General features: G+C 48.8%; 1 protein-coding gene across 2 annotated transcripts in view; it reads right to left on the bottom strand.

Annotated features, from left to right (window-relative positions):
* ARHGAP22 (Rho GTPase activating protein 22) overlaps nucleotides 1-15,785 on the bottom strand; it is a 143,575-nt gene that overhangs the window by 81,832 nt on the left and 45,958 nt on the right. For both annotated transcript variants that reach the window (XM_072971156.1, XM_072971157.1), the window contains exon 3: nucleotides 8,320-8,407. In XM_072971156.1, coding sequence (XP_072827257.1) covers nucleotides 8,320-8,407 — 88 coding nt within the window. The remainder of the gene's footprint in view (nucleotides 1-8,319; nucleotides 8,408-15,785) is intronic.

Here is a 15,785-nt window from a genome sequence, read left to right as displayed (position 1 = left end):
GAATGGGATAAGCACACTGATAAGATGTGGATTGAATTCATTTTTAAAAAAATTTTTTTTATCAAAGTACAGTTGATTTACAATGTTGTGTTAGTTTCCAGTGTACAGCATAGTGATTCAGTCATATATGTATATACACATATTCTTTTTCATTATAGGTTATTATAGTGTATTGATTATAGTTCCCTGTGCTATATCATAGGACCTTGTTCTTTGTTTTATATATAGTAGTTTGTATCTGCTAATCCCAATTAATTCACTTCTGACTGGGGCCTCTGAGGACGAGTGAATCTGCAGGAATAGATCTCAAGAGTGTTAGGCTGCATTCACAGGATGGAGCCCAAACACAAAAGAACAGAAAGTTAGGTCCTGTGTTTATATCCAGAAGCCCACAGTCAGGGCCGGCCCTACGGGCCCGTAACCAGGGCAGGTGCACAGGGCCTCCACTCAGAAGGACCCTGCGCTAGAAATTTAATGCTCTTTGGCAGCTGTCTTGAAGTTGTCAATAATCTTGTCTTTAAATTTGTGTTTTCACTAGTGTGTATTAAATAGATAAACAACAGGGACCTACTGAATAGCACAGGGAACCATATGCAGTATCTTGTAATAACCTCTAATGGAAAAGTATTTGAAAAAGAGTGTATGTCTGAATCACTTTGCTGTACACCTGAAACTAACACAACATTGTAAATCAACTATAATTCAATTTAAAAAATGTGTGTTTTGTAAGTGAAGTCTGCTGGGCCAGTGGAGCATGTGTGAGGACTTGGAATCTCAGGTGTCCCGTGGTCCTGCCCCCTGCAGCCTCCTGCCTCCAGGATGCTCAGCCATCCGCTGCCCCTCCCTCACAAAGAACAGCAACACCTGCTCCTGCATCACAGCATCTCACATCCATTCGTGTGGCCACCAAGCCCCCTTAGTGCCCTTTTGCCTGCACAGTGGAGCAGCTCAGAGCTGCAGGGGAGTGTGGTGGCCTCCAGCCTCTTCCCTGCGTTGGAGAAAGCCTCCTTTGCACAGGGCCCTCCTAGCACAGTGCCAGCAGCATCACCTCCTTTATTCCAGGCTCATATCTCCATGAATACATCCTCTGGGCTCCTCGCTCCTGTAGTTGCCCCTCCACTATGCTTAGGACCAAGTACGTCATTTGTGGGGCCCAGTGCCGAATAAAAATGTAGGGCTCCATCCTCAAAAACCAGGAAAAAGGCACCATTAAAGGTATGAAATACAAAGTTTTTCCCTTTCTCCCATGAGTTCTCTTTCAGCCTGTCTCTTTCAACCATGCTGATGCTGTGGTTCTGGGACCAGCAGCATCTGCAGACTCTCAGGCCCCGCCCCAGATCCTGGAATCAGCAACTTTGGGGATGAGCCCAGCACTCGAGGTTTCAACAAGTGCTCCGGGGGATTCTGATACGCAGAAAAATTTGAGAACAAGTGCTGTAGAGCTGTGATTTGTTGGTTTTTAAAGCCACAAACTAAAGAAATTGGAAATCTCATTTGAAGTTTGCTTTTACATGGCAGATAAAAGAGATGTTGAGAGAAGGGTGGGGAGAGGGAGAGGGAGAGGAGAGAGAAAGGAAGGAAGGAGAGAGGAGGGAGGGAAGGAGGGAGGCGGGGAAGGGGAGAGAGAAGGGGCTGGTGGAGGGACGGGGACTGTCCTCTGCATATCCACGTTTCTTAGTTCACTTGATGTTCACAGCCATCTTGCCAAGTAGGTAGTTTTATTTCTGTTACCCAATGGTGAAGTAAGACTCAGAGAATGTAAGGTATTGGTCCAAGTTCCTGCCATTAGTGAGTGGCGGAGCAAAAATGTGAATCTCGCTGACTCCAAAGCCCAGGCTTTTTCCCCTGGTTGCTCCTCCTCCCTCCCTCCCGCCCTCCCCTTCATATTAGGGGTACCTGTTGAGCACCTCTCCTATGTCAGGCATTGCACACCGTCGCCTCCTCATCCGGGCCTGTGCTGTGCAGTACGGCTCCACCAGACACACACGGCTGCTGAGAACCTGATATGCAGCAGGTGTAACTGAGCAACAGGATTGTCAACTTCATTACAAACGTGGCTTGCTTTCCATTACTACTGAACAGGGCTGCTCTGGAACACGGTTTTGGCAAAGGAATGAACTGCACGTGCCTCTTCAAGAGCATCTACTTCCAGGGATACCAGCGGGAGTTTCCCACACCTGGTTCTGTGTTTAGTTGAGAAAAGGGAGATTAAGACAGGAGGGCCAGACTGCAAAGTGGGGACGTACAAGAAACCAGTCTCGCGTTTGCTGATTCTCCCACCCTCAGGGGTGGCGAACACTTGTGAACTACTCATCTAATTTCATTTCTAGTCATTACCCATCGTCTGGCGCCCTGAAGGCAAACTCAGCGGGGCCACCCGGGGTCAGGCTGATATGCGGGCTGGCTGGTACCAGGTGCCGAGATAGGCTGAGATCCGCATCCCGCTCAGGAGGCAGCTAATGAGATGAGCGATGCTCTGTGGCTGTCGGGAGCACGAATCAGTCTACTTCTACAAAGTAATCTGTGTGTGCTGGCTTCATTTCAAGGTCAGGCCGCAGAGATAGCAGGTGGCAGCCCTCCTATCTTCTCCAAGCTGCAGGCGGATAAGGACTGGCAGCTGTAAACTCAGTGCACGAGAGAGGCTTCAAAGATGCAGTGCAGCCGTCAGAAAGTGCTGGAACCCATCCTTGCGGGGACGCTTGGTTAAGGAAGGCCAGTCTTCTGGTGCCATCCTACTAGGGCAGGTGGACACCTCGGAGGCCCTCTCATCTTACACTTGGGGAAATCAAGGAAATCTGATCTGGTTCCCCCAGTGAGTTAGAGGCTGAGCTGGGTCTGGGACCCACTTAAACAGACCCCAAAGTAACATACATGATCAGGGCCCCTTGCTAAGAACTTGGCACCTGAGCCTGAAGCTGCACAGAAAGAATCAGAGCTCGGCTTTAAGTGGCCTGGCTTCTGAGTCGCCTCCACAACGGGTAAGCACTTTGGCAGGGACTGCTGTCCTGCTGCTTCGGGGCAGAGTGGTCTCCTCTGTGGACACTGGCCCCAGAGAGGGTGGGGGCAGAGCGTGGATGGTGGTAACGAGGGGCGGCAGTTCACCTCCCCATCTCCTGCCCAGTCCTTGCAATCCCTGCTTCACTACACCTGGTGTTTTTTCTAACACACGGTTTTGGTTTTAACCATCCCCCTGGCCAGCTGAAGCTGTGCAATGGTTAAAGTCCAAGGCTCTTTGTCCAGCATCCAAGCCCTCCTGTGACCTGGCCCCTGCCCACCTTTCCACCATGGTCCTCTCCTCCCCGAGTCTCCTACACACCATGCTTCTCCGGGTCTCTGTGCTCGCTCCTGGACCATTCTGGGGATGACCTTCTCTTGTTTGCTGGTCCAGGTCATTTTTACTTCCCTGTCAAGGCTTAGCTTGAGTGGAATCTTCCCGAACCACCCAGGTGAGCCGCCCCCACCCTCTGCTCTGGGCTGGCAGCCCCAGGGACTCGTCTATGGGAGCACTTATCACACAGTATTGGGATTGCTGACTTACAGGTGACAGGTAAATGGTAACTGTGATGTTATTATGAATAATAATGATAAAGAGACAGATAGCAGGGAGGAGGAAAGAACAGAAAAATATCAGTATGTACGCTGAGCCAGGCGCTGGGCCCTCACTGCATCCTCACCAAACCCAAGGCACTTGGGTTTGTTATCACAATGTAAGTGATGAGACAGAGGCACGGGGACATCGAGTGACTTGTCCCAAACCACGCAGGCCCGGGGGACAGGGTTGGGCTCCTGTCCAGTTGTCCCTGACTTTGGGAGAGAAGGACGGTCAGGGACACTGACCAGAGCCAGATGCTGTGGGGATGTGCGGGCTCTGCTGGGAGGGCACAGAAGGCAGTTGCAGACGGGGAGACAGCACGTGGGTTCGGCCTCCCGATTCTCTTCTCTGGAACCTTCCTTTCTGCTGCAGAAGCCAGCCTGCCCCCAGGGAACATCAGCAATTGCCCGCAGACAACCCACCGTGTCTCCCCCACTCCCACGGGGTGCCACTGCTCCCCTGGCTGGTACCCCAGCCTCCAGTGCCTGGGTGGAAAACCCAAGGACTCAAAGCCATCCCAGCCCAGGCCTACTACTGCCTGCAGGATGCCCACCAGGAGTCTGGGGAGTCCGGTGGGGGCAGGGGGGCACACCCCAAGTGGCGTGGTCGGGGGAGGCAGCCAGCGCTCTGGGAGCACAGGTGCCAGCCAGAGCTCTGAACGGGGCAGCTTCCCCCAGGGTTTCCAGCACTTTATGTTGAGAAACATGGTCTGCGGGGCCCAAAGCAGACAGGTGCTCTGCGATGGGAACAGCGCCCCGATGCCAGAGCAGCCATGTCCTCCTCCTGCTCCAGAGACAGCGCTCTCCCACTCTGAGACTCACGGTGGCCATTAGTGTCTCACTCGGGTTATCCTCAGCCCTGGACACTCTGCTCCTCGCACTCCAGGAGGAAATGCCACCTAGAAAGACATCTGGCCCCGGGACCCAGGGGTGGCTCTGTGGAAACGGCTGAGGTCAGCAATATGACACTTGGCCCCTAAAGAAACAGAGCCGCGGGCTGTCGGCTGCAGTGCACCTCCCTTCCCTTCCCTGAAAGCACCTGGTTTCCTGGGGGTCCCTGCTCCTACTGGGTGAAGCCTTGGTGGGTGGGTCTGTCCAGATGCCGGAGTAGACAGGCCTTTCCTCACCACCCCAGTGTCATCAGGGGAGGGCACATGGCCTAAACACAGCCACTGGGCCCTTGGACCCTGAGCGATCGACGCTGAGCCTGTGGGATGGGATTCAGCCTTCCCCGCAGAACACCCACCCCTCTCTGTTCCTGGCTCTGGGAGCCCTGAGCAGCCCTGCCGTCTGCCCCTTCCAGGTTCCTGTGGGTGGATTCGGTGTGGCCCCATAGCCTCTGGCCATTTCCTCCTTTGCCAGAGCTGGTTTCTGCCACCTGCCATCGGGGACGTTGGAAAAACACGCCCAGCAATGGAGGAGCCATGAAAGACTAGCAGTTTCTCGCCAGAAAGACTCAGGGCTCCTCTTTGAATCCGTGTAGTCAGTGGACTTGCCTCCCTGGGGTAGCATCACGTTAATACCGGGAGAGGGATGTTAGCGACGAGTTACACTGCTTTTTGGATTATCTAAACTCACCCGCCAAACACGAGCATCTTGTGGGTTTAGCAACGTTTTGCCCAGAGCACCAAAGCAGGCCTGTCCACTCCTTACCCCATCCCTGCAGACTCGGAGGAAGGCCAAAGCTTGGCCTGTGGCCAGATGCCTGCAGCGCCAAGCAGTGACTGTCTGGCAGGCCAAGAGGATCAAGTCTGCAAGGGGCAGACGGCTTTCAACGGGCTGGGAGGAGGCGGGGTTTGCCAGGCAGCTGGCCGGCTGGAGAAGAGGCCCAGGTGGGAGGGAATCCCTGAATCCCAGCCCCTTCTGGGGCCTGGCTCCTTCAGGCCCGACCCGGGAGCCAGCCTGAGCGTGCTGGTGGAGAGCGGGGCCCTGGGGCTAGGGCTGGCTCAAGCCACTGCTTAGTGACGTTCAGAGGTCACCAAGAATCACAGGTGGGCCTGGCTGAGATGGTTGGGGGCGGGCGGGAGGCCACGCCTGGCCTGTCAGGGAATTGGCACGTCTCTCCACTAGATGGCATTCACTGTATAATTTCCCCTCAGATTTATTTAAATTATATCTTGATGAAACTTTGTGATTTTTTAAAAACTGTTAAAGAGCACAGACAGAACTATGACTCAAAATTCATGTAACTGATCTCATGCGTTAGGATTTTTGAGTTTCTATTCCATGTCCAAGAGTTGTCAAGTGTTCCTCCCTCTGGGGTACTGGGTATAGCAGACTTGCACCCTGGCCTGGCTTTCCCTGGCCAGGAAGATGTGTCCGATGGAGATGATTGAGCCTTTCCCCGTCAATGCTCCGCAAAGGCTGCCTGGGACCCCCTCACTGCCCACCACCTGCCCCACTTTCCCTGAGTGATCTCACAGTTGCCTTCCACCCCTGCCCCTGAGCCTTCAGGAGTAGCTGCATGTTCAAAGTCAAGAGGGCAGAGATGGGCAGGGCTTGGACTCTGCACACATTTGGTGCTTGGACAGACCACTGCTGTGCTTGGGATAAAGAGGTGCGGGGAGCCATCCCTCCTGTAACTGCATGCCTAGACTTCCCGGGCCCAGGTAGGAAAGATGCCAGACTTGTACAGGGTACCTGTGTTGGAGGGTGGCTTACCCTGTGTGTGGCTTTGGAAGTCAGAACGCCCTACTGCCACCCAGCTTTGTATCCTTGAGCAAGTCACCTATCCTTTCTAACCCCCCACTGTCGTTTTTTATAAAGTAGGCATGAAAGTTACCCTTTACCTTAGAGGGATATTTTGAGTATTGTGGTAACAGAATAATGGCCCCACAAGGATGGCCGCGTCCTGATCCCTGGAACCTGTGAACATGTTACCTTCCGTGGCAAATGGATCATTTTCCCCCCAGAGTCTAAGAAATCCCCGAAGTACCTCTGACCCAGATAAAGAGCATGCGCACTGGCGACCATTCCAGTTTGGTCCTAGGGCCACATGCTCAGTGCCTTTCTGAGTTGATGGCTGGCACGCACGTGTTGGCCTCCACCTTTCCCTTCCAGCCTCACCTCACTCCTCCCTGATTCCCAGACCCAGACCCAGACCCTGGCCCCTTCCCCAGCCCCTCCTTCCACATGTCCGGCTCCCCCTCCCCCACGTGGCAGGGCCCTGTCTACCTCACTGCTCTCCTTTGTTTCTTCTCTCCCTCCTTGGCAGAAGCCTTTACTCCTGTTCCATAATTAACCAAACCTCTATTTTCCACTCCATCACCTGGGATCCCTTGGTTACCACCTCCTAATGTGCACTTTTAGCACAAAGATTCTCGCAGGAGATGAAGGGCCCAAATGAGACCACGGGTACTTGAATTTTGCATACAGGGCATGCAGTTGGGAGGGTCTCCCTCCACTTCACCCGCAGCCTGTGCCTCCTGGAATTTCCAGGATGGACAGAGCAACAGAGAACGTGCCCTGCCCCAGGCATGGATTTGCTCACTTCTGTTCCCACTGGGCCACAGTATGCTGGCCTGTGCCCGGGCTGATCCACCCGACGGTGTACAGCCTGCAGCGTGGTTGAGTGGCCGTGTTGCTCCGAGACTGTAACCTTAATGGCCCACGGACCCCAGTGAGGCCCTCGCACACTCAGTCCACAGCCACCACTTCCCAGAAGGAAGTCTAAATTCAGACAGCATGTGACAGGATGTGAGGACTAGCTGCCTGTAGGCGACGTTCTTGGTGCCTTGCCCTGACCCCCGGGCACTCGCTGTTCCCATCCACGCTAGCGGCCTCTCTCCTCAAGCACCTGCAGCTCTACCTGCAGGCCTCTGAATGCAGGGAGCTCGGCCGCGCGCACGGCAGGCCAGACCAGACATGCCAAAGTCAGCTCCCCAGGGAGCAGCTCTCAGTTCATGGCCGGTGGGAGTTGGTGGATAAACCCCCTGCCTCCTCACTCCCTGCGTGAGACATCTCTGAGTCTGTTCCCGGAGGAGTGCCCACTGGAACTGAGCCCCGGTGCCCGCAGCAGCGCCAGCTCACGAGCGCACCCTGCTGGCCGTCCCCCCTTCCTGCTCCCTTCCCCAGGCGCTTTGGAAATCAACCCTGGATCCCCTCCCTGTCTGAGGCTCTGCATCTGGGGGAGGTCAAGCTAAGAAAGACACCACCTCACTGCAGAAGCCGACCCCTCTTTAAACAGACAGACTCATCTGCAAGACACATTTACTTAGTTCAATAAGAATTACATTTTAAAACTGAGAACTTAAAAAAAATTGTTTTGTAACCGCTAACATGATAGCGGTTCTCTGAGTTAAATTATTTCCCTTCTTCTCATCACATTGCAATGCTCTGTTTTGGGATTCATGATAGAGCTTATTTTATGGCTCTGAATCTCTGCTAGCGGTTCCCCCTGGATTTATTTGCATATGACCCAGATACTGTGTTTGGACCGTCACCACAAGGTGTCCCCACTGATTGGTTTCTTTTCTTGTGTTTACTGTGAATTTGACAATCCATATTTTCCTCTCACCAAAAGCTAATTACCCAGGTGATTGATTAGATTTTCCAATTTTCCCCCAAATTTGCAGTATCCTCTAGATTTGGCCCACATTTTCTGAATTGTGTTTGGTGACAGTGCTGGGAGGAGTGCTGTGAAGATGGCCCTTCCCAAGCCAGAGGGGCAGTGACACCTCCACCGGGGCCACCAGGGGCCCCAGCACAGAGCTGAAGTGTCAGACCTACCTGGGCTGATCTCAAAAAGGTGCTTTCCTGGGTCCTCGGGGCCAGGAAGAAGTTCGGTCACCTGGGTCCCTTGCAGAGAAATAAATCCCTAAATAGAGAAACAAACACAAACACAGAGGTCATGAGAAGGCTGGGGAAGGGCTTCTGCGGTCAGGGCTCCTGGAGAGCAGAGGGTGGGGCCACAGGGTCAGAGGCTCCGCCCTCCAGGCCCCGCCCTCCAGGCTCCGGCAGGGCGGGTTGGGTGCCCCGAGGAGCACAGACTTCCTCACCATGGCCGGCACTGGGCACAGAGAAGGCCCTGCATGGGGTCCCCGCTGGCGTGGGACAACACTGCCTGCAGTACCCACCCTCGGAGGAGCTCTGCCCATGGGAGACCACCTGGGGTCATCACTCCCCTGGGCGCAGAAGACCAAGTCAGGAGCAGGGAGGAAGTTTCCATCATCCCGGGGGCCCCTGTCCCAGTGCGCCCCTTTGTAGGCTTTATGGGGCAGGAGTTTTAGGCAGTAGAGGGTCAGGGAGAGAAAGGCTTCTCAGGAGGTGACATGGGGGAAAGAACACACAGATCTGCGTGAGCCCAGTTCTGCCCCCTCCAGGCTGGGTGACATTTCATTTCTCTACCTGTTCCATGGGAATCAGCTACCATGCAGAAGGGACCCAGGACAGATGGTGCCATAAGCCTGGTGTACTCATGTGTGTACCTTACAAGGGGTGGGTCCCAGTGGATCCCACCTTGTTCTCTAATGCTGAAATCTGCAGGCTGAAAGATGCAGGATAAGAGCAGGAAGTATAGGGATGGGTTGGGTGGGTTTGAGTCCCAGCCCTGCACTTCCAGGCTGTGTGACCTCAGGCAACCACTTAACCTCTCTGAACTCCAGTTTCCATATCTGTACAACGAGATAGCAATTCCCACTTCTCAGTGGCATTGAGACACCAGATTCCTGTTCAGGAAGTCCTGCTCTAGACAAGGTGCTGTCATAACCATTTTGACTCATCCTCCCCAACCCCCAACCAGGTTAGGCAGGGCCTCCTTTGTCCCCTTTATCTATGCAGAGTGACTGATCTCCACCAAGGCCTTTTGTTCACGTTCAGATCTGTTCAACTCGGACTGCGTTCAACTCCAACTAGACATTTTGGGTTCTTTCCATGGGAAACTCCATCCCTACAGTCTAACTGCCGGGGTTCTGATCCTGGCTCAGCTACTTACTGGCTGTGTGACCTCAGGCAAATTGCTTAATCTCTCTGTGCAACCTCCCAATTTCCTTATCTGTGAAGTAGAAATAATGATAGTCCTTTGTGGGGCTGTTGTGAACGTGAAATGAAAATCAGTACTTGGAAAGTCCTCAGAGCAGTACCTGGCACACAATGAAAGCCATGTATTTGCTAAATAAATCCTAGCTATTACTGTGTGTCAGGGCTCCACGCCGGGTGGGGGAATGGCACCCCTGCACCTGCACTTGCCCAAGTGACTGGCGTGATCATCTGCTTTATCCACGTCGTCGCCTTCAGTCCCCTACCCTTATGTGTGTTCACAGGGCACTCATCTTTCCACTCCCATCTTTTCCCAGCAGTTCCTGGCTTTAAAGGTAACTGGAGCCTCCACGTGGCTGCTGGAGTCTGGTGGTGCACAGACAGAGGGAGATGCTTTTTCTCATTTAAGTAACGTAAAGGCAGAATGGTGTCTTCACCCACGGATGCTTGCTGTAGAGAAATTACAGCAATAAACCAGAGAACCAGATGGTAATCATTATAACTAAATTAACAGTTTCTTTCTAGGGAATCTGGAGCTGGTGGGAATAAATCAGGACCATAGCCCAAGGATGGGGAAACGTGCTCATTAGAGGGTGTGGACGAGGTCCATCACTGGCTAATGGGATGGTGTTTGCTATTTCAGTAACCGTTTGGGTGTAATCCTGAGCACTTTGCTTTTTTCTCTCTGTGCCTCAATATCTGTCATCCATAAAATGGGAATAACAATATTGCCACTAACATTACTTTGTATTCCAGCTAAATGGAAAAGCAGTAATAGCTCCTGCTTAGAGAGCTTGTACTATATTCCTGGCTCTTTGTCTAAACTATTGGATTTAATCTTTCTAGAGTTCCCACAGGGGTGGGTACCACTACTCCTATTTGCCTGGATGAGCAGATGGAGAGGTTGGAGAGGTGAAGTAACCAGCCCCTGTCCCACTGCTGGCAGGGGTGAGCTGGGATGTGCACCTGGGTGTGCCTGAAGCTGGAGCACTTCCCCTCCCACATTTGTGACAGAGGCTGCTGGCTGACTTTGTGGACCAGAAGCTGCCCTGGAGAGCCAGGCTGTGACTTTGGGACCCACCGCTCACTCGGGTGATTCCCAGGGTGGCCCCATCACTGCAGGGGGCCCTCAGAACTGGCTTTCGGTTGCCCAGATCCCTCCTGCCTCCTGCCGCTGATTAACCCCACAGCTCTGAGCTCAGCATCTTGTTCAGTCACTTGTGGGTGGAGGGCTGGGAGCAGGGAACAGAAGGGGAGGGGAGGGGAAGCAGGAGAGCAGAGGGAGTCTGCTTTCCTGTTTCCAGTATGACGTTTGTGAAGGCTGTCATGAAAGACACATAAGGAGTCAGTACGAAGCATCCAGCTGAAACACGCTGGGTAGATCTCAGCCTTGAGCAGGTGTCAGAGTCACCCCAGAGCTTGTTAAAACACAGAGCGCCAGATCTGATGGTGTTGCGGTAAACGTTTAACAATAGGCTCTCTGAAAAAAATCAGGCAACCTGATTTAGTGTTTGCCAACTTCTGTGATATAAATACTCCTCCCCCAATGGATGATTTCATGTCATCAGTGAGTATGACCCTGGGAAGAAATACACTGCAGGGCTCCTGCCACACAGATACGACAGGGGTCAACAGGCTCTCAGGCACAAGTAATATTAAATGAAGTCAAAATGTATCAGAAGGGGGTGATACATTTTGAAGACTGATTATCTTTGTTTTTAATATAATTTATTTAATAGTAGATCTGTGTGATTTAATTTTGAATAATGGAAGTGTTTAACAACGGACTGGTAAGCATAGCCCTGGTAGACCCAGCCCTGGGGTTCCTGATTCTACAGCTCCAGAGAAAGGAGGAGAATCTGGATTTCTAATCAGCTTTCTGATGCTGCTGGCCCTTGGGAATACACTTTGAGAACCACTGTCTAGTGGCGCTTAGAGGAAGCAGCCAAAGGAAGGTGCCTTTTCCCTAAGTTTACTCAGCACATCAGATCCCTCGTGTGCAAAGCAAGGCTAACGGTATCTACATTACGAGGCTGTTGAATGATTTGATATTTTCCTGCTGGCCTTGGAGAGCCAGGTTTTGGTTGAGCTGCTCTACCCTGGATGCACACAGTTCCCAAGGACAAGGAGGACCTGCCTCCAGCCCCTCAGACAGTGCCCCAGACAAGAGGGGACCAAGGTGTCCCTGAGCATCAGCACTTTGGATGGGGGTCAGCTGGCCTCCTTCCTGCAGTGCCTGGGAAGGGACCAGATACACTGTTTGCACCTAGAACTGCACAGGTGGGCACCTGGGTGCAGAAAGAGAGGGTGCAAACGCCAGTCACATGACAGCTTCTGTAACAGGGAAGAACAAATCTGACTCCATATTGGATCTGTTTCTTTTACTTTCACCTTTGTATTCTATTGCTTTTGCTACCAGGTAATTATTAAAGGGATGTTACCCATAAGCTTAAATTATACATAATGGCCCATCACTGGGAACCCTGCCTCCCAGGTAATGAGCATTAAGCTAAAATACCTTTGCTTAGCTCACAGGAAACATCCTGACCAGGCCCACTGTGAAAATGCCTGCAGGAAGGAAGAAATTAACACATCCCCTCCAGAGGCTGACCAGAACCAGGAAATGTTTGACTTTACTCCTTCCCCTTTTAGTATAAAAGAAGCCTGAATTCTAACTCAGGCGAGATGGTTCTTTGGGACAGTAATCCACCATCTTCTCGGTCTGCTGGCGTTCTGAATAGTCATTATGCCTTACCCCCAAATACTCATCCCTGGATTTATTGGTCTGGGAGGCAAGCAGTATGAGGTTGGACTTGGTAATACTTTCAACAAAGGTTAATCCCCTCTCCCCTTTCCCATGTGTCTGAGCCTAGGTGCATCCAAGTTCCTCCTGAGAATACTGACTTCTGCCACTGCCTCCACTCATTTCTAGCTCTACACCAATGCAGTCCATTAGTGTAAGTAATGGTCAAAGGATGTCCCATTCTGTCTGCATGCAACAAGGCCCTACTCCAGGCCTGCTGCTGTCTCACCATAGCTCCCTCCCCAACCTTTGTAAGTGTATCAGTTTGATAAGGTCCGTGGGTAGCTGGTGGAGTCCCCAGACACAAGCTCCAGAAATTCCTTCTCTCAGAGAGCCACCTCTGGGAAATGAGTAAGGCACACCCAGCAGAAGGGCCTTTGGGAGAGAGTATATTTCATATATTCGTGTCAAATTAGAAGGTTTATTCAAAATCCATCATTTCTACAACATATTACATGCAAACTCCAGGAACACTGCAGGTGGAGGGGAAACAGCATAGTGAGCCTTGCTCCCTCTCGTTTGTCTAAATCCAGCAATGAGGAACCCTAGGATGTGGTACTGTACTGCGCTACTGTGGAACTTAGGGGCTGGAGAAGATGAATTCAGAAAGCTTCCTATATCAGATTCTGAATATTATTAGTTATCTATTGCTACAAAGCAAATTACTCCCAAACACGGTAGCTTAAAACAATAATAAACACTTATTCTCTTACAGAATTTCTGTAGGTTAGGAATTTTGTAGTGGCTGAGTGTTTCTAGCTTGGGGTCTCTTATGCAATGACAGTCAAGATGTTAGGTGAGACTACAGACATCTGAAAGTCTGGGTGAGGTCAGAGGATGACCCAAGGTGACTCCCTCAATGTAAAATGTAAAAAAAAAAAAAAAAGACTCAAATCAAACCTTGAAAACATAGCAATAGAAACTACCCAAAATGAAACAAAGAGAAAAGAAATTTAAAAGGAATGGACAGAGCATCAGTGAGATGTGGGACTACTTCAAGCAACAGAATATATATGTAACTGGAGTCTCTGAAAAAGGAGGGGTGAACTGAAAAATATTTGAAGAAATAATAGCTGAAACTTTCCCAAATTTATGAACCATATAAACTCACAGGTCCAAGAAGTCCAATGAGCCCCAAACACAAGAAACATAAAGAAAAGTCTATGAAGGTATTTCATAATCAAATGGCTCAAACTTAATCACAAAAAGAAACTCTTATAAGCAGTCAGAGGGAAATGATACAATATGTACGGAGGAGCAAAGGTGGAGATGACAGCAGATTTCTTATCAGAAACAATGCAGATGAGAAATCAGTGGAACAACATCTTTAAAAGCATTGAAAGAAAAATCTGTCAACCTACCATTCTGAATCCAGTGAAAGTATCCCTCAGAAATAAAGGCTACATGAAGACCTTTTAAGATATACAAAACAAGTATGAAATAATGCATCATTATCAGACTCATACTACAAGAACTGTTAAAGGCAATCCGGCTGAAGGAAAATGATAGTAGAATGATAGTAGATGGAAAAAAGGGTCTACCCAAAGGAATGAAGAGTAATGGAGAAACAGAAAATAGATGACTACAGTAAAAATTTTCAATGTCTGTTTATCAATAATTGATAGAACAAGTAGATGAAAAAAATCAGTAAGAATTTGGATGACCTGAAAAAAACACTATCAACCAATTTGACCTAATTGTTGCTTTCCTCAACAGGAGAATGTATGTTCTTTTCAAATGCCCATGAAACTTGTACTAAGATGGCCATAAACAAGTCCTAATAAAAGGAAAAGAATTCAAACACCATGTATCTTCTCTGACCACAGTGGAATTAAGCTAGACATCAATAAGAGAAAAATTTCTGGAAAATTCCCAAACATTTGGAAACTAATTAATGCATTTCTGAATAACCCATACATCAAAGAAAAAAATTTAAAAAAGGAAAATTAGAAAGTACTTCAAACTGGATAGAAATGCAAACACAACATATAAAACTTTGTTACATGCCTCTAAAGGAGTAGTTGAGGGGTAAATTACAGCACTAAATGCTGATATCAGAAAAGAAGAAAGGCCTCAATCATTGACCTCAGCTACCATCTTAAGAAATTACACATAGAAGAGCAAATTAAATTCAATGAAAAAGGAAGAAAAAAATAAAGATGGAGTGGCTATAAATAAAATGGAAAACAAAGAATAATGTCAATGAAACTAAAAGCTAGTTCTTTGAGAAGATCAGTACCACTGATCAGGCTCCAGCCAGACTAATCAGGAAAAAGAGAGAAGATAAATTGCCAATATCAGGAATGAGAGACATGACTTCACTATAGATTCTTCAGATTTTAAAAGGATAATAAAGTAATGTTAAGAAAAACATTATGCTAATAAATCTGGCAATTTAGATGAAGTGGATTAAAAAAAGACACAAACTACTGATGTTCAGTCAAGAAGAACTGGCTAAATAGCCCTGTATCTGATAAAGAAATGGTACTTGTAGATAAAAACTTTTCCATAAAGAAAACTCCAAACGCAGATGACTTCAGTGGTGAATTCTACCAAATATAAGGAAAAAATAACACAATACTACACAAACTCCTTCTAAAAGCTGAAAATAGGTATAGTTTCCAGTCCATTTCATGAGGCCAAAACTCTGATATAAAACCAGCCAAAGACATTATAAGAAAAGGACACTACAGACCAATATTACTCAGGAACACAATTGCAAAACTTCTAAGCAAAATTTTAGCAAATTAAATTCAACAATATATAAAAAGGAAAATTCTTGATTACCAACTGGAGTTTATCCCAAGAATGCAATCCAAAATCAATCAATCAATCAATTCACTATATTTATAAACCAGAAAAGAGAAAAGTTCATCTCAATAGATGTAAAGAAAAAAAAAAAGCAGTTGACAAAATTCAACATCCATTCCTGATAAAAACTGCCACCAAACTAGGGCTAAAAAAGAACTTCCTCAATCTGATAAAAAAGTATCTCTGAAAAACAAAAAGCTAGTATCACACTAAAAGCTTTTCCCCTAAGACCAGGAACAACACCATGATATTTACTCTTATCACTTCTATTAAACATTGTACTGGAGTCCTAGCTGCTGTTATAAGGCGAGAAAAAGAAAAAAAAAGTTGTCCAGATTGGAAAGGAAGAAGTGAAATTGTTTCTACAGACAACATAACTGTCTATGTAGAAAATTTGATGAAACCTTATAAAAAAAAAGCTGCTAGAATTAATAAATGAGTTTGGCAGGGTGGCAGTGTACAAGACAAATGCACAAAATTAAATCATGTCTCTATATATTAGCAATGAACAATTGGAAATTGAAATTCAAAACCATTTTAATCATACCCCAAACATGAAATACGTAGGGATAAATATAACAAGAAATTTTCAAGATCTGTGCAC

This window comes from Vicugna pacos, chromosome 11, assembly GCF_048564905.1.
Source record: "Vicugna pacos chromosome 11, VicPac4, whole genome shotgun sequence".
Lineage (NCBI taxonomy): Eukaryota > Metazoa > Chordata > Mammalia > Artiodactyla > Camelidae > Vicugna > Vicugna pacos.
Note: the sequence above shows the minus strand (reverse complement) of the source record. Positions and strands in the feature narration are given on the sequence as shown.